Genomic DNA, 23,325 nt, shown 5'->3' with positions numbered 1-23,325 from the left:
AGTCACGGTGTGCTTCCCGGAAGCTTTTATGCTTTGCTTGGTATAGGGGCTCGTTGTGTAGACCGGCGTGGGGCGACGGTGTTTTCTGCTGACCGCAGGCCTCTTTGGGAGACTCCTAGACACATCAGAAGCACGAAATGGTGAGTGTGCCTTGGGCTGCTGGAATCCCGGGTGGCGGCTTTGGGACATGAGCTGCTTCTCGGCGGCAGCAGCTGGAGCATCCCCTGGAGCTGTGAGTTCCGGGCAAGGTGGAGTCTGCCCAGCAATGCCTGTGTCCAGCTGTGCACCCACAGGCAGCCTTGAGCCCCGAGTCCGCCACTTTTCCGTCCTAATGCAGCTGCTTCCTCGCAATTCCCAGCACTCTTGTGGAATCCTTGCCAGGAACCCTGTTTGGGCTCATTTGGTGGTGGAGGTTTTTGTTTATTTCCGTTGTCACTTTGGAGTTATTTTCTCCTCTTCGATCTCCTTTCCCATCTGATTCCCCCTTAGATTGTTTTCCATGCCCCCTGTTATTAGAGACGTTTCCCACAAAACTGCGTGTCTACCCCTTAACACCTCATCTAGTGTTTGCATTTTTTCTTCCATTTTTAAAAAATAACGTGTGGGGATTTTTAATTGTTCTCGTAATTGCACTTGGCCGGAATTTCCAGTCTGAAGAAAGAAATTTCAGTCTGCTTTGCTTTTGGTTTGCCGTGATCTTTTTATAGAGTCCCAAATTGGATTTTTGAAAAGTTTTCCTAACTTTGCAGAAAAGGCCAGTGGGGCGTCATGGAACTGGCATTATGTTTTTGTTGCTGGGGAATTTTTGCTGTAAGCTGCTTTAAAGAGAAGGGATTTCGAGTGTCAATTTTGTAGCAGGCGATTTCCACATTTGCGGACCTTGGGGGAAAATAGTAATACTTCATTTCTTTCTTTTTAAAAGCCTCTAGACAGTTGGTTTATGGAGGCGGTGCAGTTTATGACCAGTCGGGAAGCTTCAGAGTGTTCATCTGAGACAAAGGCAAGTGTGCTTTCTATCTGGTGGAGAAATGTTTTGTTGTTGTTGTTGTTATTTTTTTTTTTTTTTTGAGACAGGGTTTCTCTGTGGCTTTGGAGGCTGTCCTGGAACTCACTCTGTAGACCAGGCTGGCCTCGAACTCACAGAGATCCGCCTGTCTCTGCCTCCTGAGTGCTGGGATTAAAGGCGTGCGCCACCAACGACCGGCGAAATGTTTTTTATTCGAACATTGACTTGAGTGCGGAGTACATTTATATTGTATTTTTTATGCTTCAGTGTTTAGTTATTTTGGTACTCATTTAATCGTTAATTTGTAATTTGTTTATTTTTCTTCCTTTCCTTTTATTGGTGTGAGGCAGAGTTTCTCCACTGCCTGGCTGTAACATATTCATTTGTTTTGTTTTTGGCAACACGGTTTCTCTCTACAGCCCTGCTGTTGACCATGCTAATATTGAACTCAGAGATCACTCTCCCCTGTCTCAGGCCTTCTGGGATTAAAGGCTTGCACCACCACACCTGACTGTGTGGGCTTTGGTTACCTGGTTCAGTATAATTACATTTCCACTTACATCCATTTGCTGGAAATTTCATTTCAGATTTCTTCCTTTCTGAGTGGAAATCACTGAATTTATGGGTTGTATCTCCATCATATGGATATGAGCTGATGAAGATCCAGGGTGATTCTTTTTCTAGCTACTGGGACTAGAGCAGCTGTGACATGTGTACATGCATCTGTTGTAGTGTTTGGAGTGTTTCCAGTATATTCAGGGGAATTTATGCCATGGTGAAATAATGTTTTTATTTCCTACTTTTGTGGCAAGCAAACACTGATTTGCTTATTAATTCCAGCAGTTTAAACTCTCACCAATGGTAAGTATTCTCTTTTGCACACATTTTAAATAGGGTTTGAGGTCTTCAGGCTTGCAGTGCAAGCTTTTCACCTGCCTACTCATGTCCTAGCCACATGGACATCTGTTTTACTGTTTTGTTTTTTAAAAACCTAACAGAACTTTTAAATATATTTTTATTACTGGGAATATCCAGCACACAGCATACTCAATTCTTAATTTCATGTCTTTTGTTTTTGTTGTTTTATCTGCCTTTCTTTCTCTTTCCCTTTTTTCTTTCTTATTAACACATGCAGTTAACTTATTGTTGTCCAGCTGTGTATGGCTATCCACAGGGCATGGGCATCCTACTAGGTCACATTCCTCAGGAAAAATAGCTCTCCATCTATCCCAAAGCCATCACTTGCCAATACGTTCTTAACTAGGGGTGGCCTTCTTAAAGACCAATCCCATTTGCCTAGTGTTTTGACTGACATGCTCTAAAGTGTTGGATTCTGAATTTGATACCTGCATTGTAGAATATTTTGTGAAGTTGAGCTCCTTCTCAGTAAGAGTATTCTTTTTCCTTTTGTCTTTGTCCATTGACCTTTTACAAAACTACAATGTTCATATGTGTCATAGACAGTTATTATTTGTATAAATGATGTACTATCAAGTCAACAAGAAGTCAGTTGTTTCCAACTGAATAAAATTGTCCATACTTCCTAAGTATTAAACTAATAATAAGTAATATATAATTATTGCTTATAATTATATATTAATATATATATAATTGCATAATTATATATATTAATGTAATATATTAATATATTAATTAAGGATTTGTTAGAAGTGTCCCATTTGGGGATGAGTAGTCACAGTTGTTTCTTTTCCTAATGTAAATAGTGATGCCTCTCAGTGTGAACTACTGCTGCTACAATAAGAAGCTTGACTGATCCAGGTTGGTAACAATAGAAACCAATGGATAGAAACACAATTATGTAGAAAGCAGTGTGTCAACTGGCCCACCTTGAAAAACAACATCAGTAGGTTTTCCCTTAGGACCTATGACTTCTCTAGCCATGGGTTTTGACCAGGCATGACTTCCCTCCTGTGGAGCAGGCCTGAAATCCCATTGGTAGCAGTTGGTTAGCTCTCTCTTTCTGGCAAATCTATTTTGTAGAATCCATGTCTACCTCGTGATGCCCTTGATGTCTTTTTTCCCTGACCTGATTTCATAGTTCCTTTGAGCACTGTGGAAGACAGGCACCTGGGACTTTCCTGCTTCCCTGGGCCAGTTCATGATTGGTTTATCCCTGTGCTGCCGTCAACATGTGTGGTGTCTTTATCTTCTTACTTTTCTGGGCAACCAACAGCAATCACAGTAGTCTATATCATTTTGTGTGGTTTGGAACTTTCTCTGAACAATTACCCATGCCTGACATGTACATTTTATTTAATCATTCATGTATTTTGGGACCAGCTTCTTCACTAGTGGTAATGTATGGGGATATCTGCTTCTTCAGAACTTGGTGGGTTTGTGGCTAGGATGGTTTATATACAGAGTACATACCCTGGCCTGCACAGAGAGTTCCAGGCACATCAGGGCTTCATAGTGATGCTCTGTTGTCCCACCACAAAAATTATTTTAAGTAGCTTACAAACTAGTGGTGTTTCATAAGGCTTTAAAATACATGGCTAGTTGTCTTTCACCCCCTTCCAAGCCTCCTTTCACCTACCCTCTGTCCTCATCCCTATTCAGCCTCCAGTCTCCAGCGTTTCCTTCTTGTTCATGTGTATCACATATGGACTACTATCCCCACTGACCATATGCATATATTTTTATCTTGTATTGCAAGATCATAGATTCCCAAGTAATTTCTTCGTGTGCACTTCATTTCATTTAAGACTTCTGGCCTTCCTTTACCCATCTCTGTCATTCCACTACCTGTTTAAAAGCTCTGTCTCTATCTATATTCATCCTCCCATTCAATAGCCTGTCTCTAGCTCATTATCCTCCATACGTGCACACTGTTAAAGTCACACATAAACAACCATTTGAAACTAGGAATGTCATTATGACCAAGGCTGTTCACTGTTTGTTTCCCCTTTCTGGCCATGGGTGGCCCCACTCAGTAGAATTTTTTCTAGTTCCCTTGTTTTTCCTGAAGATAACATAATTTCATGTTTCTGTAGTACAATAATGAAACATTATACATATATACCAAGTTTTCACTATCCAATTGTAAGTTGATGCATAAGTAGGTTGGTTCTATTTCACAGCTGTTTTCAGTAGAGCAGCGATGAGCGCGGGATACATAAGATACAGGGTTCTCTGGGTGTATGTCCAGCAGTTGTGTAGCCGTGGCATATGGTGGATCTGTTCTGAGTTTTCAGAATGTTTATTTGTTTTTATTGTATTGGCGTCTTGCCTTCATGTATGTCAGTGTGCCTCTTGTGTGTAGAGTTCTTGGAGGCTGGAAGTGGGTGTTGAGTCCCCTAGAGCTGCAGTCATAGACAGTTGTGAGATACCGTGCGGGTGCTGCAAATAGACCCTGGGTCCTCTGGAAGAGGACTTAACTGTTGAGCCGTCTCTTCAGGCCCATTCCTGCTTTTGGAGATACCTGCTGACTGATTACCAGTAAATCTGCTTTACTATTTGACATTCCCACCAACAGTGGATGAAGGTTCCATGGGACCCACATCCATGACCCTATTTGTTTCCTTTGTATTCCTTTTGAAGGCCATTTTAACTGGGGAGAGAGAGAATCTTCAGGTGGTTTTAAGTTGCAGACTAGTGAAACTAGAATCTTACCTCGCACCTTGCACAAAAGTCACCTTCAAATTGTTCAATGACCTCACTGTTGAAATTTGAAAAAGCAGCATCTGAGAGAAAGATGACATGCAACAGAGCTTGGGTGGAGGGGCTTTTTTATTGCGGGGGGGAAAAGTGAGGGAGGGGAGATCTGCCTCTGGGGGCAGGAGCTGCAGAAGAGAAGAGGCAGACAGAGAAGTGGGGAGGGGGGAAGAGGGAGGGAGGGAAGGAGGGCAGGCAGGGCCCTTTTAAAAGGGAACATAGTGAATGTGCACAGGTGGTGCTCTTAGTGGCTGCAGCTGAGGGCACATCCTGTCAGAACCCCAAGGACAAGCCAGTATAGAGGCCTGGATACTAGTACTCACCATGCAATGTTATATCCAGAAATCGCTACATCTGTAGTTGTACTTGAGTTTACAAGCACAGGGAAGGATTTTTTTAAATAGGACTTCTTTAGCTGAGGATATAAAACTTACAAGTCAGGCAAATGGAATCATGAAACTGAAGTTTCAGAACAACAAAGGGAAAAGAATGTGAGTGGAGAGGCGACCCACAAAATGGGAGAAAAGTCTTTGCCAGGTATATATCTGACAGAAGATTTGTGTCTAGAATATATATAAAATTAAAAGAAAGACAACTAGATATCAGGAACTCAAACAACTCAATTTAAAAAACTGGACCACATAGAATAGGTCTAGAAAGAGTGGACAACCTAGTTATGTTCCTGACTTTTGCGAACTAATTTGTCTTTCTTTCTAAGTTGTTGTTGCGCATGACCTTCCTATAAATCTCCTTTATTATGTTGAGCATGCCCCTTGAATCCCTAATTTCTCCTGGATTTTTGTCATGAAGAGTTGTTGGATTTCGTCAAAGGGTTTTCTTGCATCCCTTTTCATTTCTAATTGTGTTAATTTGGTTCTCTGTGCTTTTTAGTTAATTTGATTAAGGGTCTGTCAATCTCTGTTTTTTCTCAATGAACCAACTCTTTATTTCACTGACTCTTTGTATTGTTTTTGATTGTATTTTATTGATTTCAGCCCTGAGTTTGATTACTTATTGTCTTCTATTTATTTTGCATGTTTTCCTCTTGGTGTTCCAGGTGTGCTGCTGTTAAGTTACTCTTTGAGATCTGTCCAGTTTTTTAATGTAGGCAATTTGTGTTATGAACGTGCCTCTTAGAAATGCCATCATTGAGTTCCATAAGTTTAGGTATGCTGTGTATTCTTTTTTTTTTTTTTTTTTTTTTTTTTTTTTTGGTTTTTACAAGACAAGTTTCTCTGTATTGTTTTGGAGGCTGTCGGACCAGCCCGGCCTCGAACTCACAGAGATCCTCCTGCCTCTGCCTCCCGAGTGCTGGGATTAAAGGCGTGCACCACCAACACCCGGCTATGGTGTGTATTCTTATTCATGCAATTGTAGAAAGTCTTCTCTGGATTTCTGTCTTGACCTATTTTTTTTTGTTCAAGTAAATTGTATAATTTTATTCATATAATTATTTATTATTTAGTTACTCACACTCCATGAAGTTAAGCTTTCTGTTGTTTCTCATGGCATGCCTGTCTGTTTTATCCATCTGATGAAGAAGTTCCCTTGGTGTGTTTTAATGGCATTGGCACAAAGTGGATACATAGAAACATGAAGTGGGAGATGTCATGGACTCTTTCCTCCTCCCTAATGTAGGAGGGTTCCTATTTGTGCTTCCTGTGTTGGAATTTACTTGGTGCTTACTCCTCCCCCTGAAGTGCTCTTTTATTTGTTTTGTTTTACTTAGCCAAGAGTATTCTGAGCACCTGTTTTGATCGACTATGTGTTCTGCGGACTGCAGGCATCTTCAGGAAGACATCTAGACACATCAGAGGCACAAAATGGTGAGTGTGCCTGGGGATCCTGGAATAAAAGAGGGATGACCACTCTCCATCAGAAGGTTTATTGTAGATGAGAGATGAGTACAGCCAGGGCATCTGGAGTGGTCCAGACAGAACTGGGCCGTGTTAGCAGAGAAGGGGGGGGGGGGGCAAGAAAGAGGAGAGCAAGGGACCAAGTGACCAAAAGGCAAGTTTTCTCTACTAGGGTAGACAAATTGGTTGTGTTGTGTAGAATCAGCGAAGCTGGGGTAAGGAAAATCCAGCCCAAGTGCTGGACTGGAGAGTTTAGGATAGGGGCAGGATATACCAGTTAGGAGGACTCTGTAAGGGGTAGACTAGCAGCCAGCATTCTCTTTATGTTAATGGACACCTCAGCCATTTGTCCAGGCTTTGAGACCTAACATGGGGTTTGGGACGGAGGTACCCACACCTGCAGCTGTGCAGTCCAGTGGAGGTGTGGTCAGATACAGTGGTGCCTATGCACATGTGCACTTAAGTATGCACCCTGCAGCGGCCCTGAGCCAGTCCAACATCCTGGTGAAGCTGCTTCTTTGCAGTCCCCTACCCCACCCCCTCACCCGCATTCGTGCTTGAGTCTCAGCCATGAACTTGTCCCTGCACAGACCTTGCTGTGCTTGCTTGTGGGTTGCCGAGTCCAGACTGTGCTTTGTAGTTGACTTCAGTGCATTTATTACCCTTGAGTGTGTAGTTCTTGGCTATTCATTTTATTTTATATTTAATGTATATTATCATTTCTCTATTTTGTTTTGCTTTTGGCAGCACAGTGTCCATGTTTAACCCAGGAACCCCTGGTGTTCGCCAGGCTAGCCTTGAACTCACAGATCCTCCTCTTTTGCCTCATGTATTCTGGGATAAAAGCTCTGTCTCTCTCTCTCTCTTGCTCGCTCGCTCTCTTTTCTGTTGTTAAGACAGGCTTATGTGTAACAGCAGGCTAGGCTGGAAATGGCTTTATAATTGACCCTTGATACTCAGACTCCTCTCCCATTCCCGTGCCTGTGGCTTCCTTTTCAGTCCTGCTATTCTCAGCACTGCTTACACATCACATGTATCCTCCCATCCCGTATCACTCCCCTCTACCCACAGATGTCATGGAGCCTTTCTTCTCCGTGGTTTCTGTGTATACTCAGTCAAGTTTTGAAACAGATGTGTCAGAGATCAGAGACTGAAACCCTGTAAAGGAGAAACAGACATCGTTTGACTTTGTGTGTTTGGGTTACGTGGCTCAGCATAATTAGATTTCCAGTTACATCCATTTCCCTAAAAATTTCATTTTGGTTTTCTTCTTTGCTGAGTGGGATTCTAATGTGTACAAGTGTCTTTAGCTGGTCTTTCTTTGGATCACAAACTCCTGAATTATGACATGGAGACTTACTAATTATGAAAGCTTGATCTTAGCTTAGGCTTGTTCCCAACCAGCTCTTAAAACTTAAAGTAACCTGTTTATATTAATCTACGTTCTGCAGGATGGCTTGTTACCTTTCTTCAGTACATGTATCTTTACATCTGACTGGTGAATCCCCTGCACCTCAGATTCTTCACTTCTGCCTAGCAATTTGCCATTCAGCTCTTTATTAAACCAATCGAAAGTGCCTTAGGCAGGTAATGAAGAACAGAGACACATCTTCACAGTATGATCAGTTATCCCCCAGCACTTCTCCAATTTTGTCTAAGATAAAAAAGGAAATGTTTTTAACTCTTAGCAGAGTTAAACTATATGCCATAAGAACAATTATCGGGTGAGAATGACATTCACAATGTCCAGTTCATTTATTTATTTGTTTGTTTGTTTGTTTATTTTGGGTTTTTTGAGGCAGAGTTTCTCTGTGGCTCTGAGTCTGTCCTGGAACTTGCTCTGTAGACCAGGCTGGTCTCGAAATCACAGAGAGATCCGCCTGCCTCTGCCTCTCGAGTGCTGGGATTAAAGGTGTGCACCACCAACGCCTGGCTGTCCAGTTTATTTTTATCTGGCAACTTTGGATAAAGTATTCTATTTCTGTCTGATCTTGGTGAATCCAAAGTTTTGTGCCTGAATCACTTTCTATCATAACTTGTATTACAAACCTAAAAATACTTTTGAGACATAAAATCATTTTCTTAGATAAACAACTTAAACTTTTATGTCTCTCAACCTTTATAAACTTTACATCTCTTTTGTTAGTTTCTTTTCTGATTGGGAATGCAGAAAACTGTAAAACTATAACTACTTGGTGTTCAACCCCATCAGTAACCTGGAAAGTATAAAATATTTTCTGAGTAAACAGGAAGCTCACAGCAAGCAACTTCTACAACTATAGAAATGATAGAAACAGCTGGCCCTAACAGTCACCCAAGGTTCCTCTGCAATGATGGGACATCTATCTTCAGCTTACAGGCCTAAACTATCAGACAGACTATTCTGTGAAGCAGTAACTTTGAGGGACTAGTCTACCTTGTCTTGGCTAAGTTCAGCAGTAGACTTTCTTTGTTTTCTGTTTGTCCAATATAGATAGCATGCTGTCAGTAATCGAGACAAGGAGAGTTTCTTGCCTAGTGACTGTATTTGCCACACTGAAAACAATCTCCAGATGGAGGTTCTTCAGTGCCCATCATCTTCTCTGAAGTATATTGGTGCTTCCAGGAGCAGACATTTCTCACTATCATGAAAAGCCTTATGTTTTTTAAACATCTTAAATGCCGTATTCTGTAGGTCTCTGAAGTGTTTAAAACCACCTAACTATCTAAAATACATTTCTGTTTAACCTTGAAAACATACATAACATGACTACATGTTTGATTGTTATATGTAAATAACTACTAATCTGCATGTCTTAATTATCCTAAACAGTTTGTAATAATAGCTTTCAGGACTAGAACTTTACATTTTAAAGTGAGCTACATAGGTACAATACCTTAAACAAGAGTAGAAACATATATACAGTGTGTTATAACAAAAAATAACCTTAAATTTGAATCAATATACAAAAATCTGCACCAGTGTTTTTTTGTGTGTATATTTAAGACCAGAAGTTGCTTTTTAGCATAAAAGTAGAATCAATAATCTATCCTTTTATCCTATGTCCTCCATCCCTATTTTTTTTCACTAGAAAGAAGAAAGAAAAAGAAAAAAAATCCCTCAATATTACCTCCTTTGTTTAGTTTCGACCCTGACTATGGCAAATAACAACTTGCAACTAACATCCCTAAACAAAGTCAAACATCCCTAACCCCCAGATGACTAAAAACCACCAATTACACCTCTTGAGAATGTGTGTATAATGTCCTTAAAATTACTTACAATTGTCTGGAGGCTATGGCATCTTAGGGGACACACCAAAAAAAAAAAAAAAAAAAATGAGATAATGGTTAAGTCCTTGGTGAGCTAGTTGTCTGTCTTCTCTCTCTGTCTCCCCCCCGCCGTGTGTTGAGAAAGTATAGTGCTTAACTGAAGTCCTGACTGGAGTAGTCTGTGAGGCTGGACCATCTCAGCTAGCTGCCTTGAAGTTGTTCTGGGTACAGATTTTTGAGAAAACTGCAATGGAGTCATTTTGTGAGGCTGGATCACTTGGGATACTTGTCTTCATTGAGTCTGGTCTTTTTATACTGAAAACATAAACTTTTAAATCTAATGTAAAGATATGCATTAACACAGTTATGGAATGTGTGGTGTGCACAAATCAGCTAAAGATGGTTTTCTATTCTATGTTTGAGCAGGTGAAAGGGATCTGTCAACTTTATTATTATTATTGGTTTGGTTTTTTATTTTCAGTTTTATGAGAAAGATTTTGCTATGTAGCCATGGCTGTCCTGGAACTCACTCTGCAGACCAGGCTGGCCTTGAATTCACAAACATTCACACACCTCTGCCTCCTGAGTACTGGAATTAAAGGCAAGAGCCACCATTACCCAACTACTTTGTTTTTTTTTTATTTTATTTAATTAACTTCTTTTCATTCATTTTACCTGCTGATCACAGTTCCCCTCCCTTTTCTCTCCATTCTGTCCCCACTACTTCCCATTTACCCCCTCCTTATCCACTCCTCCATCCCTATCCAGAAAGGGGCTGCCCTTCCATGAGCTTTAACAAAGCATGGCACATCAAGTTGAGCTGAACTCCTCCCTTGCATCAAGGTTGGACATGATAATCCAGCATGGGGAACAGGGACCAGGGACAGGCCCTAATCTCACTGCTAGGAGCTTTACAAAGAGACCAAGTGACAGCCTAGGTCTGTCCCATGCAGCTTCCCTAAATGTTGGTCCAGAATCCATGAGCTCCCACAAGCTCAGATCAGCTGTCTCTGTGGATTCCCCTATTATGACCTTGACTGGTCAACTGTATACATCCATTTAGAGTGTATAACAAAACTGTAATATAAATGACTCACGAAAGATGGCATATAATAATATGTCATGAGGACACTGTAGCCCAACAATATTTATCATGTCTCCTCAAATCAAAGAGCTGTTTCCAATGTCCAAGGATCAGCATATATATTGCCTATCTTGTAACTTTTCTTGGTTTCTTCCTTCATGTCTGCAGCCAAGATTTTCAGGAAGTTTCCCCTGGTCAGATCTAATCTTTATTAATTTTGAAGGAATCCATAACTTTTCGTTTCCTTTGAAAACAAAGGCATAGCCTCTCTCCCAATGCAACACATTTCTTGAGTTCCATTCTGATGCTAAGACAACCATAAATACTGTTAGTTTAATACAGCTGTTTTTTCCAAAACCCAGTGTCCATCAGCAACTGTTATTTCGTTCATTAGCATTTAAAAATTTAAAGTTAGCAAAGCATACTTTATGCATAACTAATAGCATGTGTTATGCTATTTCCCATCCTTATGTGGCTCATTCTTTTTAGATTACTTTGCTGTCTCTTTAAAAACTTCCTTTTATTTTCAAACTATTTATTTATTTATTTACTAGAGTCTCTACCCATTTTCTTTCTTCAGCTAAGTACATTTTCAAGCATAATGTACCTGTCCAGAGGTTTTCTCAGTCTGGACATGGTTTTTTGTGCATCTTCTGTGTGAGCCAAATCTTAAAGGGCCCAGGCCACCTGCCATGCCTGACCTAACAGGAACGTGTGGTTGCATGCAGTGACCATGTACAAGCTTGCAAGATAGACTGTAGTGTTCATGCACTGTGGCTCCAGGAATATGTTCCTTTTGCTCTTGTGTGGGAGCTGAGCCTCTTACCAGCTGCACTCTGGGAAGTTGCTGAGCCCATGCTGTGGCAGGTATTCCTAGCTAGTTTCCTGCTGACCAGCCCCTCCAACCGTTCCTAGGCCCCAGTCAAGTGCTCGGCTGCAGAGCAGGGCCTCTTAAATGAGCTGTTCCTCTGTGTGTTGTGAGCATGAGGACTGCCTGAGTAATTAGGGTTGCTGGGAAACCGAATCTGACTCTGTTTCCAGAACTTTTCTCACCTTTCTCAGGCCCTATGTTTGAATATACATATCTCCACATTAGGTGCCAGAAAATGTAGCCAGTCTTTCTTTGGACTGCCCAGCTCCCGAAAAATAGCTTGTAGACTTCTTATTAATTATGAAAGCTTGTTCTTAGCTTAGGTTTGTTCTCAGTTAGTTCTTGCAACTTAAACCATTTATATTAATCTACATTCTTCCATGTGACTCTTCTCTCTCTTCAGTACTTTATGTCTGACTTCCTCTGTGTCTGATGGGAAAATACCCCATGCCTCAGATTCTTTCCAGTGCTCCTATCTTTGACTAGAAGTCCTGCATATCCTCTCCTGCCTAGATGTTGCCATTCAGCTCTGTTTTAAACCAATCAGAAGGTGACTTAGGCAGGAAGGGAATGACAGGGACACATCTTCACACAGTGTGATCAGATTTCCCACATGTGCCATCTCCATTATCCAGACATCAGCTTTTGGGCATTCAGGCTGATTCTTTTTCTAGCTATTGGGACTAGAGCAGCAATGATCATAAGTGCATTTATCTGTTGTAGTGTATGCATTGTTTTCATGATATGCGGAGAAACGTATAGTTTGGTGAAATACTAATTTCTACTTTTCTTTTTGTTTTTTCGAGACAAGGTCTCTCTGTATTGTTTTGGAGGCTGTCCTGGAACTCACTCTGTAGACCAGGCTGGTCTTGAACTCACAGAGATCCACCTGCCTCTGCCTCCCGAGTGCTGGGATTAAAGGTGTGCGCCTCCAATGCCCAGCTTATTTTCTACTTTGGAGGCAAGCTCACACTGATTGCTTCTTAATTACAACAGTTTAATTCACCACCAATTATTAGTAAGTATTTGCTTTCCCACACATCCTTGATAGGGTTTGAGATTTTCAGCCTTGCATGTCAAGCTTTTCACCTGTTTTCATGTGTTTCAGCCCTACAGAAATCTGTTTTATGGTTTTTTTTAATGATTTATTTATATTATGCATACAGTGTTCTGGCATGCAGGCCAGAAGAGGGTATGAGATCTCATTATAGATGGTTGTGAGCCACCATGTGGTTGCTGGGAATTGAACTCAGGACCTCTGGAAGACTAGCCAGTGCTCTTAACCTCTGAGCCATCTCTTAAAGGTATGTGTTACAGCTCAGAAGGGAAAGGTATCTGATGTCAGGAGCCAAGGAATGCTACAAAGTCATACTTCGCAACAAACCACAACAGATTCATTGCCAGGCAAAACCCAGGACGGCGACAGCCTCTGCTCGGTGGGAGTCAGTAGAGAACTGAGCAAGAGACAGAGTTTATACAGCGTTTCTTAAGGGTGGAGCTTTCCAAGGTAAATTTTCCATGGTAGGGATTGAAGTTAATCCTGGGCTTTCTAGTCTGGAGAGCAGAGCTCAGCTGCCTGTGTCTGGCAGGGTTGAGTCTGGGCCTTATAACAGTTGGAGTGGTCTGTGGGCAGAGCCTGGCCTTTGGAGGTCCTCAGGGGTGGGGCCTAGACACTTGGCATGCCTAAAGTAACTTGAAAATGGCCAAAAATCTTTGTTATTGGCAATTTCCTCTCTATATGTGATGTACACCTTTATGTGTCTTTTTAGAAAACTTGTTTTATAATGCAGTGACTTCTGTTAGTGTTGTCCAAATGTGTGTGGCCATGTAGACAGTGTGGTCATCCTACTGGTGGCTCATTTCTGAGAAAAACATGACTCTTCATCTCCAAACGGTGTCAGTTGCCCATACCTTCTTAGCTAGGGGTGGCCTTCTTGAGGACCAATCCCATTCTGCCCAAAGTTTTGACTGACATGACCCAATGTGTTTGTGGGATTTTAAATTTTTATACATGCCTTGTAGAATTTTTAGGGGAAAATTGGGTTCCTTCTCAATAAGAATACTCCTTTTTCTAGTGTTCCTTTGTTCATTGGCCTTCTTTATGTTTAACATAGACAGTTATTATTCATGTAACTGCTAGAGTATAAAGTCAGTAAGAAATCAGTTCTTTCCAAATGATACTGATCTTAACTTACACAGGAAGAAAAAGAAAGCAAAAGAAAGAAAAAAACTAACCACTTCCTATGAATTCTATTTGGCTGGAGACTTGGGCCAGAGAACTCATCTTAAATTGAAACAGAAGAGTTGTACATTGTTAGTGATTTGGCAGTCACCTATTTCCAATATTTTCTATTGATTCCTTATGCATACCTGGCAAACAATGTAGCAGAGATGATGCATCCTTTACTAATTTGTATTGTACGACATGGAAACCTCAGGTTGATGATTGTTTTGGACCAAACTGATAAGTTTGGTGAGCCATCGAGGACATAAATATCACAATGGAAATTTGGCAGAAAGTGTTGGAACCTGGCATTATGCTCACCCTGCCGCCTGACAATGGGTGGGACACGAATATCGAATATCGGCATTCAGGCAGATACTTAGGCAGCTCAAAGGGCCCTGTGTTGCGTGGCCACGTCCTGGCTACGTCACGAATTATGGGGCTGTGTAATGACTCAGTGCACATGTGCAAGTTTCCCCTTTTAACTGAGCTCTTCCACATGTTCTGTGCGCGCTCTCTCTCTCCACCCCTTCTCCGCCCCTCTCTTCCCCTTCTTTCTCTCCCTCTTCCCCCTTTTCTTCTTCCCTTTCCCTTCAGTAAACTCTGCATGGGTTTGTTGAATCTCATGGCTTCATTTTCCATCTACTCTACTTATAACTTAAACAGAAAACAACAGAAAGTAGTTAGGGAAATTTTTAATAATGAGAGAGGAGAATATGTTTACTCCCTCCCCCCATGTGACTATTTGCCCAATTCATAATTGGTTTGGGGGTCTGGGCAGTTTAGAGAAAGGTAACTTCAATGCTGAGGTATACTAAAGGACAGAAATAAGAGAGTAAGCAGGACTCACGAGCGAGGGTACTCAAAGGTATCAGTTATATGGGGGACTTTGAAAGAAAGGATTTGGTTGCTAAGAGACACAGCATGAACAGAAGATTGAATGTTTGAACTGACAGGATTGTATTTGGTAAACCCTGCTAACTACACATGACATTTCCCAAAGCCATCTGATTTTAGAATTGGGTGCGCCCAATTTTTTAGAAGAGTGAAAACATTAAGAGAAAAATTCTCCTTGAACATTCCTTTGTGAACAGTTTGCCCTATTGCACGTGTACCACAAACGACTTCATTTCCCAGTTTCCCATATGTCCCATATGTTTTCCAAAAGGTATTTGAATACAATAAGGAGTTACTGAGGCATAATTAAAAGAACTAACTTGTTGCTATTTTTAAAGCGTAGATACATACGACACAAGGAAGGTAATTTTTCTAAGAATTGTACCCACGGGTTCCTAAGTTCATTGTTCAGAGACGTCTGTGTGCAGAGACCATACCAACTAGAGTTCCAGGGTGCTAAGTGTTCCCTGTGTTGCCTGCTTCACTCTTGTCTCAATGCTTAGTATTAATCTTATCACTTCCAGCAGCTCTCCTTGTTTGAACTTTTAAATTGCTTACATTTTTTCTTCTACCAAGTACTCAACAATCTTTACTTTCAAGTTCTCTAATGTGGAGAAGAATGAAGTTACAGTCTTGAATCTAATAGCACAGGAACTCTAGTTCCTGACTAAACCCTTGATCCCTGCTGAACCTTCCTGATACATGCCTCCTCTGTAGGTATTTATTCTGCAGTTTTGTCTTTTAAATGTCTACATAAATGATTCATTCAGCTTTGCATTTAATGTGCTCTAGATTGTTTTTATTTTCTAAAGAGAACTTTTTGCCTATTTTTCCATGTTTTTTCCAAAACATGTTCAAAATTCCAACAGAGGATCTGGATCTGGTTAGTTTTACTTACAACAAAGGTTCAACTTTTTTAAAACTCTAATTCTTGAAGTAGGCTCCTCATCTGGCTGTCATCAATGACTCTGAGTAATGTAACTTAACGCAGAAAGAATTTATTTCATCTCACAATTGAAGGGTACCGTCCATTAAATGCACGATGTGAAGGGGCTGGTCAAATCACACACAGTCAGAAATGGAGTGATGTGTAGTTATCTGTGTCTCAGTTGCCTGCTGCCCACTAATGTAATCCCTGTGTATTCACAAAGTGTTTCGCCTCGTGTGTGTGTGTGTGTGTGTGTGTGTGTGTGTGTGTGTGTGTGTGTGTGTGTTGTTTTGGTTGTGACTTGCCCCATAGGCTCATGTATTTGAAAGTTTAGTTCCTAGTTAGTGGAACTCATTAAAAAATATTAGAAGATGTGGCCTTGGTGTAGGAGGTATGTCACTGGGGTGGTCTTTGAGGTTTGAAAAGCGTATTCCCGGCACTGTCCATCTTTTTGTCTACTGCTTTTGTCAGGAGTAAAGCATACAGCTACTGTTCCATGCCTGTCTGCTTCCCATCATTATAATCATTGACTAATCCTCTAAAAGTGTAAAACAAGCCTTGATTAGATGCTTTCTTTTGTAATTGCTGCCTTGGTCATGAACTCTCATCTCAGCAGTAGAATAGTAACTGAGACTGGGCATCTGGCTTTCTTATAAGAACTCAAGATAGCATTCTAACTATTAATATTCCCAAATATTATTAATAACCCAAATATTAATAATTTAGGATTAATCTTTGTCTGCATAGTCACTTAGAAGTTTATTTAGAATCTTGAGTCCTCAATGATTCCGTATATCATCATCCTCTCATTTAAAGGTAACCATATAATATGTGCACTGTTTTAGGAGACAGTGACCTTTGAGGATGTGGCTGTGAACTTCACCTCAGGAGAGTGGGCTTTGTTGGATTCCAGTCAGAAGAAGCTCTACAGAGATGTGATGAAGGAGACATTTTTGAACCTGATCTCCATAGGTAATAACACAACCTGCTCCCGTTGCTTATTCAGAGAACAACCGTTTCCTGTTTATGTGTGCAGTGGTGGGATTTGAAGTCTTGAGTGGAATGTGGTGAATTTAGTGAGCATACCCATATCATCAGAGTCAGATTGCAACAGTTTTTTTAACCTTGAAGATGTTATAATGAATTCTTTGGGTTTATTCTAGAAAAAGGACTAGAACCAAATATTGAAGAGCACTACAAAGATTTCTGCAGAAATCTGAGGTAATTATATTCAATAGAAAGCAATTTATATCAAACATTTGAGATTGAAAGGACAACTGAGAACCTAGTAAATGGTCTAAATCTATCTAATTGCAAATTGAATCTAACCACAAATTCCTGTAACAGAGCATTGAATTATTTTTCAGTATTCGTGTAATCATCTGTGTAACCCATGAATATCACCAGGTGTGATGGAACTTTAATTTCCGACAGAGCTTTTCCAGTGCTTTCCTACACAAAACCTTCCCTTAATGTTTCAAATTACTTAATATCTTTCTATATACTCTTCTAAGGCTGTGAATATAAAGACTGTGTTTGTTCCCTTTCCTTTGCTGTGAGAGAAAGCAGCTCAGGTAGAGCTCATTTTTACTTACACTTCCTTGTCACATTCCTGTCAGAAAGGGAAGCAGGGCAGGAGCTCCAGCCTGGTAGGAACTGAAGCACAGGTGTATTCTTAGTCCTTACTCAGCAACCTTCCATCTTCAACCCTGGCCCACCTCTTTAGGGGATAACACCCATAGGAATCAGGGAAGGTCTCCACAGAAGTATCTAAATGTCAGTTTGGTAGAACCATTTTCTCCTTTGCTCTTCCTTCTTCTAAGATGTGTGAACGTGCTTGAGTCAAGTTGATGAAAACTAACCAAAACCCTTGACCTCTTGTCAACAATACACATAAATCCCACACTATTAATCCAGAACCTTTCATGGCATGTTTCCCCCTAAATACTCTTTGTGGTGTTTATTTGTTTGTTTGGTTTGTTGTTTTGTTTGTTTTTTGAAACAGGGTTTCTCAGTGTAACAGCTCCGGCTGTCCTGAAACTAGTTCTGTAGACCAGACTGGCCTCGAACTCACAGATAGTCACCTGCGTCTGCCTCCTAAGTGCTGATATTAAAGGCTTGTGCCACCACCATCTGACAACCCCTAAATACTCTTAATCTCACAATATAAATCATAACATAACATTAGAAAACATAAGTTCTTACTATAATGCTGTAGCCCTACTTCGTGGTGGCGAGTCTATGTTAACCCATGTTTGTGCCTGAGAGGGGGAGTATGGATTGAGAAATTGTGGGTAAAGATACTAAGTATGGATTGAGAAATTGTGGGTAACGATACTAAGGAAGAGAGAGAGTGAGTGTGTTCATAGGGCAGTCCAGTTTATTCTTCGACATTCTTAAATGCCCCAACCAAAAAGAGGGACATGGCAAAAAGACATCTTTACCAAGATACAAGGAAAAAACAAACCTTCCTTAATTCCCCAAACATTTGGTAACCACACTTTAGGCTAAATTTCTTATTATCTGGCCTTGAGGGTTAAGAGTAACCACCCCTCAAAGCAAGTCTCTTGTTATTTAGAGAAGACATCCATGACCAAGACCTAACATCTTACAGTAGTCACACCTTAGGCCTTTAGGTCTTATGACTTTAACCTTGGAAGAGTAAGGATAGTTTTGAACTCTATAACCTTAAGCCAAGATGAAGCAGAGCCATCTCTCTGGGCCCTGCCAATATAAAATATCACAGGAACTCCCCCAGTAGAGCCTTTGAGGTACCTTCTACCATCCCTAAAAATGTAGAAGTCGGGCTTCATCATTTACATTATTGTCAGTGTTCCTGCCCTCTGAGCTCCTGGACAGTTCATTATCCTCTGAACTCAGACTAAGGTCCTCTTGTCTAAGTTTCCAGACATTTTCACAGTCCTCATAAAAATCACAGGGTCATCTCTGTCACAGAACTTGGTAACTGACTTCTGGGTGAGAGTGCATTCCATTCCTGTGATAATCACCATGACCAAAGTCATCTTTGGGTACATTTATTGGCTTAAACTTCCATGTTACAATCCAGCAAGGAAAGTTAGGGCAGGAGCTCAGAATAGGTAGGAACCTGGAGGCTGTAATTGAACTGGAAACCATGGAGAATGCTGCTTATTAGTTTGCTCCTCATGGATTACTGAGGTACTTTTCTTATAAAACTTACCCACCTGTCTAAGGACCTTCCAGAGTGGGCTAAGTCCTCCCTCATAAATCAGGAATGGGAAAATTCTCCCAAAGATTTCTTTATAGGCCAGTGTTTTTTGAGTAATTTTCTCAATTAAAGGTTCCTATGCTCTGATGACCCTAGATGTTTCTAGTTGATTACAAACTAGCCAACACAGGTTGAGTAATTAGAATGCCAAAATGCCAGTGTTCCGCACCTTTTGTGATTATTATGATTGTCTCTTCATGCCAAGTCCTGTGCCTGAGTGTCTATTCCTTTTATATCCATACATTATTTTTAAGTGTATGCATATGTATACTTTGTAAACTGCCTATGTGAAAGAGATTTGTGGAAGTCTGTAATAGATCCTTCAACTCAAGACTAACGGGAATTTGTGAGTCCTCCATATGCACACTGATCATAAAATTCTGGTCTACTGGAAGAGCAAGAATTTTTCTTAACCTACAAGACTGTGATACTGTTCCTTCATAATTTGTTTGTTTGGTTTTTGCATTTTGGTTTTGGTTTCTAGAGACAGGGTTTCTCTTTGTAGCCCTAGCTGCCCTGGGATTAGCTCTGTAGGCCAGGTTGGCATTGAACCCACAGAGATCTGCCTGCCTCTCCCAAGTGCTGGGATTAAAGGCATGTGCCACCACCATCCTGCCACCTTCAAAGTTCTTAATGAAGCATAGTCAACACTCTGTTTCTTTCCACATGATGGGTTTTACAAGTGGTTACATTATCCTCAATATTGGAGGCATTCTTCTAGGACCTCCCTAATAGTAAAGCTGTAATGGACCACATGAACCAGGCTTCAACATTTCCCTTGTTTACAGTAATTGTCTTCTAATTTCTTGCAGAACTCAGTTGGTTGAGAAAGACTGGGGATATGAATATAATAGGCAGTGGGATGACAACCTTCAAACAATTCCAAAGAGTATTGTTAATGAAGACATGCCTCCTGCAATAGGATATGAAAGCCATTTGCATGTAAGAAACATCATTGATCATTCATCCTCACTTGTATATCTCAGAAACCAAACTAGAGGGAAACCATCACAATGTAAAGAAGCTTTTATACATCAGAAACATTCGGAAACTATCAATCATTCTGAATCACTTCAGGTGTTTGAAACTTCTCCTGGAGAGAAACCTTATAAGACTCAGCAATGTAAGGAAGACTCTAGGAGTGCCCCTTCTAATCAGCCTCACAAGAGAACACAATGTGGAGATGAACTCAATGAGAAAATATGTAGATATACATATAGCCCAAAAGGTGACAGAATCCATACAGAAGTGAAATCATTTGTTCATAACCACAGTGAAGAAGCCTTCAGTGATTCCAGTGACCTTATCATTGCTGAAAAAAGTCATACTGGAGAGAAAAAACACATTTGTAAGCAATGTGGGAAAACATTTAAATATGCTTCCTCTTTTGAGAAACATAAAATAACGCATACTGGAGAGAAGCCCTATGCATGTAAGCATTGTGGAAAAAGCTTCACCAGTTCTAGTTGGTGCAGCACTCATGAGAGGGGTCATAATGGAGAAAAGCCTTACATGTGTAAGCACTGTGGGAAAACCTTCAGAAGTTCCAGTTATTGTAACATCCATGAAAGAAGTCATACTGGAGAAAAACCTTATGCATGTAAACACTGTGGCAAAACCTTTGCCATTTTGAGGTCTCGTAACAGCCATGAGAAAATTCACACTGGAGAGAAGATATATGCATGTAAGTGTTGTGGAAAAAACTTCACCAGCCCCACATCCTGTAGCATTCATGAAAGAATTCACACTGGAGAGAAACCTTATACATGTAAGCACTGTGGCAAAACCTTTGCCAGTTTGACTGGGTGTATCACTCATGAAAGAAATCACACTGGAGAGAAGCCTTACACATGTAAGCATTGTGGGAAAGCCTTCAACAATTCCAGTTATCGTAATGTTCATGAAAGAATTCATACTGGAGAGAAACCTTATGCATGTAAGCACTGTGGCAAAACATTTGTCATTTTGGGTTCTCTTGTCACTCATGAAAGAAGTCACACTGGAGAGAAGCCTTACACATGTAAGCATTGTGGAAAATCCTTCTCACAAGCCAGTTACCGGAACATTCATGAAAGAATTCACACTGGAGAGCAACCTTATGAATGTAAGTACTGTGGCAAAACCTTTGCCATTTCGAGTTCTCGTAACACGCATGAGAAACTTCACACTGGAGAGAAGCCTTATGCATGTAAGCATTGTGGAAAAGCCTTCATCAGTTCTATTTGGTGTAATGCCCATGAACGGGGTCACACTGGGGAGAAACCTTATGCGTGTAAGCACTGTGGGAAAATGTTTGCCATTTTGAGTTCACGTAACACTCATGAAAAGCTTCACACTGGAGAGAAGCCTTATGCATGTAAGCACTGTGGAAAAGCCTTCACGAGTTCTGGTTATCGTAACAAGCATGAAAGGGGTCACGCTGGAGAGAAGCCTTGATCGTGTAAACATCGTAGCGAAACCTTTGCCCATTTCAGTTGGTGTAACTCTTATGAAAGAATTTACACTGGAGGGAAGCCTTATGCATGTAAGATTTGTGGAAAATTCTTCATCGGGGATGCTGTTACTTCCTTTCATCAAATGTCCACTGAGGTGAATGGACATTAGGAAAGCCTCACCATTGCCACTGGGCTTGAATTCAGTGTAGACGCTGAGGTGTATGGTGTTGGGCCCATTCAACAGTCACTTGTACTGATTTTAGGCCCATAAGGAGGACACCTTTATCCACAAGCAGGGAAGAGTGGGTGTGTCCAGGGCTCCCAGAATCTTGAGTTCTTATTGTTCATGCTTTGACGTTCCCCTGGCAGTGTGCAGACAGGAGTGCTACGCAGTCGTGCACTGGAACTGTGTGCAAGGCAGGCTCCTGTGCACACGGCCTCTAGACCTGTTCTGTCCCCGGGGCACTACTGTGTCCCAGGCCGCTTTCTTGCTGTGGTGTAAAGGAACCTGGAACCTACACCTTTCCAGAACTTGGAGAGCTGCCAGGGTTGCAACACTGAGTTCAGAGTGTCACGTGAAGAAGGTCATGGGCGGTGTGCTCTTATGATAGACTTCCTTAGACCTATGTCTGTACTGCCTTAGTGTTCCTGTCATCACCTTTTTTTTTTTTTTTTTTTTTTTTTTTTCCGAGACGGGGTTTCTCTGTGGCTTTGGAGGCTGTCCTGGAACTAGCTCTTGTAGACCAGGCTGGCCTCGAACTCACAGAGATCCGCCTGCCTCTGCCTCCCAAGTGCTGGGATTAAAGGCGTGCGCCACCAACGCCCGGCCTGTCATCACCTTTTGATCTTATCTTTTGCTTAGTACTGAACCCTAAGCCATGCCTAACGAAGTAAACACAGGCCTTGGCATTAGGCGGCATTCCCCAAGCAAAACTCCTCATTGGGTGTGTGTTGTATTCAAACGCGGTGTTTTTAAAATAATGATATGGAGCTAGTTGGTGGTGGCACACACCTTTAATCCCAGCACTGGTGAGGCAGAGGCAGGCAGATCTCTGAGTTTGAGACTAGCCTTGTCTACAAGAGCTAGTTCCAGGACAGCCTCCAAAGCCACAGAGAAACCCTGTCTCAAAAAACCAAACATAAATGAATGAATAAATAAATAAATAAAATGATGATCTGGGAGTATTGTCTATTTCCCTCTGTGTGAGTGGGCCAAAATCCCTGGTTGCTGAGGAAGAGAATTTTTAATTAGGTTGGTTTTTGTTTGTTTGTTTGTTTGTTTTGCTTTGTTTTTTTCACTAAGCATTTCTGCAGCAAAGGGTTTGGGTTTAGATTGTTGTCTGTTTTGCTCTTGGCTTCTCCAAGTAGAGGAAATTGCATGGAGGAGTACTTGATCAGTCATTAATCATTTTCCAGGATGAACTTCTTTGGAGGCAAAAAAATAGTATTTTCATTTTGTTAGATTTTAGGGTACAGAATATTGCAAAGATACCATAATCTGACCACAGCAGACAACACTGGTCATTAACACATATAGCAAGTGGCAACACATTTCCTGCTGTGCCGTGGAAGAAATGAGCCCAACACCTTTACAGGCGTGGATTGGAGATGCGGAAGTTGAATCGGCTTCCTGTACTAAGACCTGCCATGCAGTCTCTCCTTTTTGAAATCATTTTCTGAAAGGAGAAAGGCTGTCTTGGGAAACAGCCTTTCTCAGCAGATTTTTCTCTCTGTCTGGTTAATGGTTGAAAATTTCACACCTTCCTCCATCCCTCTTGTGGGTTTTAAATGGTCAACACACCCAGCTGTGATAATCTTTTTCATTACACTTTGGAATTCCTCAGGAGGGA

At 41.1% G+C, this 23,325-nt stretch overlaps 1 protein-coding gene across 1 annotated transcript; it reads left to right on the top strand.

Moving 5' to 3' along the window:
- The first annotated feature begins 25 nt into the window (after nucleotides 1-25).
- On the top strand, nucleotides 26-22,143 carry LOC101830094 (zinc finger protein 2 homolog). Its single transcript, XM_040738416.1, has 6 exons — nucleotides 26-140; nucleotides 923-1,000; nucleotides 6,411-6,507; nucleotides 16,639-16,765; nucleotides 16,957-17,014; nucleotides 19,853-22,143. The coding sequence occupies exons 3-6, from the start codon at nucleotides 6,505-6,507 to the stop codon at nucleotides 21,474-21,476; spliced, it is 1,812 nt and encodes a 603-aa protein (XP_040594350.1). The 5' UTR covers nucleotides 26-140; nucleotides 923-1,000; nucleotides 6,411-6,504; the 3' UTR covers nucleotides 21,477-22,143.
- The last annotated feature ends 1,182 nt before the right edge of the window (nucleotides 22,144-23,325 follow it).

Source organism: Mesocricetus auratus, unplaced genomic scaffold, assembly GCF_017639785.1.
Source record: "Mesocricetus auratus isolate SY011 unplaced genomic scaffold, BCM_Maur_2.0 Super-Scaffold_100676, whole genome shotgun sequence".
Lineage (NCBI taxonomy): Eukaryota > Metazoa > Chordata > Mammalia > Rodentia > Cricetidae > Mesocricetus > Mesocricetus auratus.
This window is presented reverse-complemented; position numbering and strand designations above follow the sequence as displayed.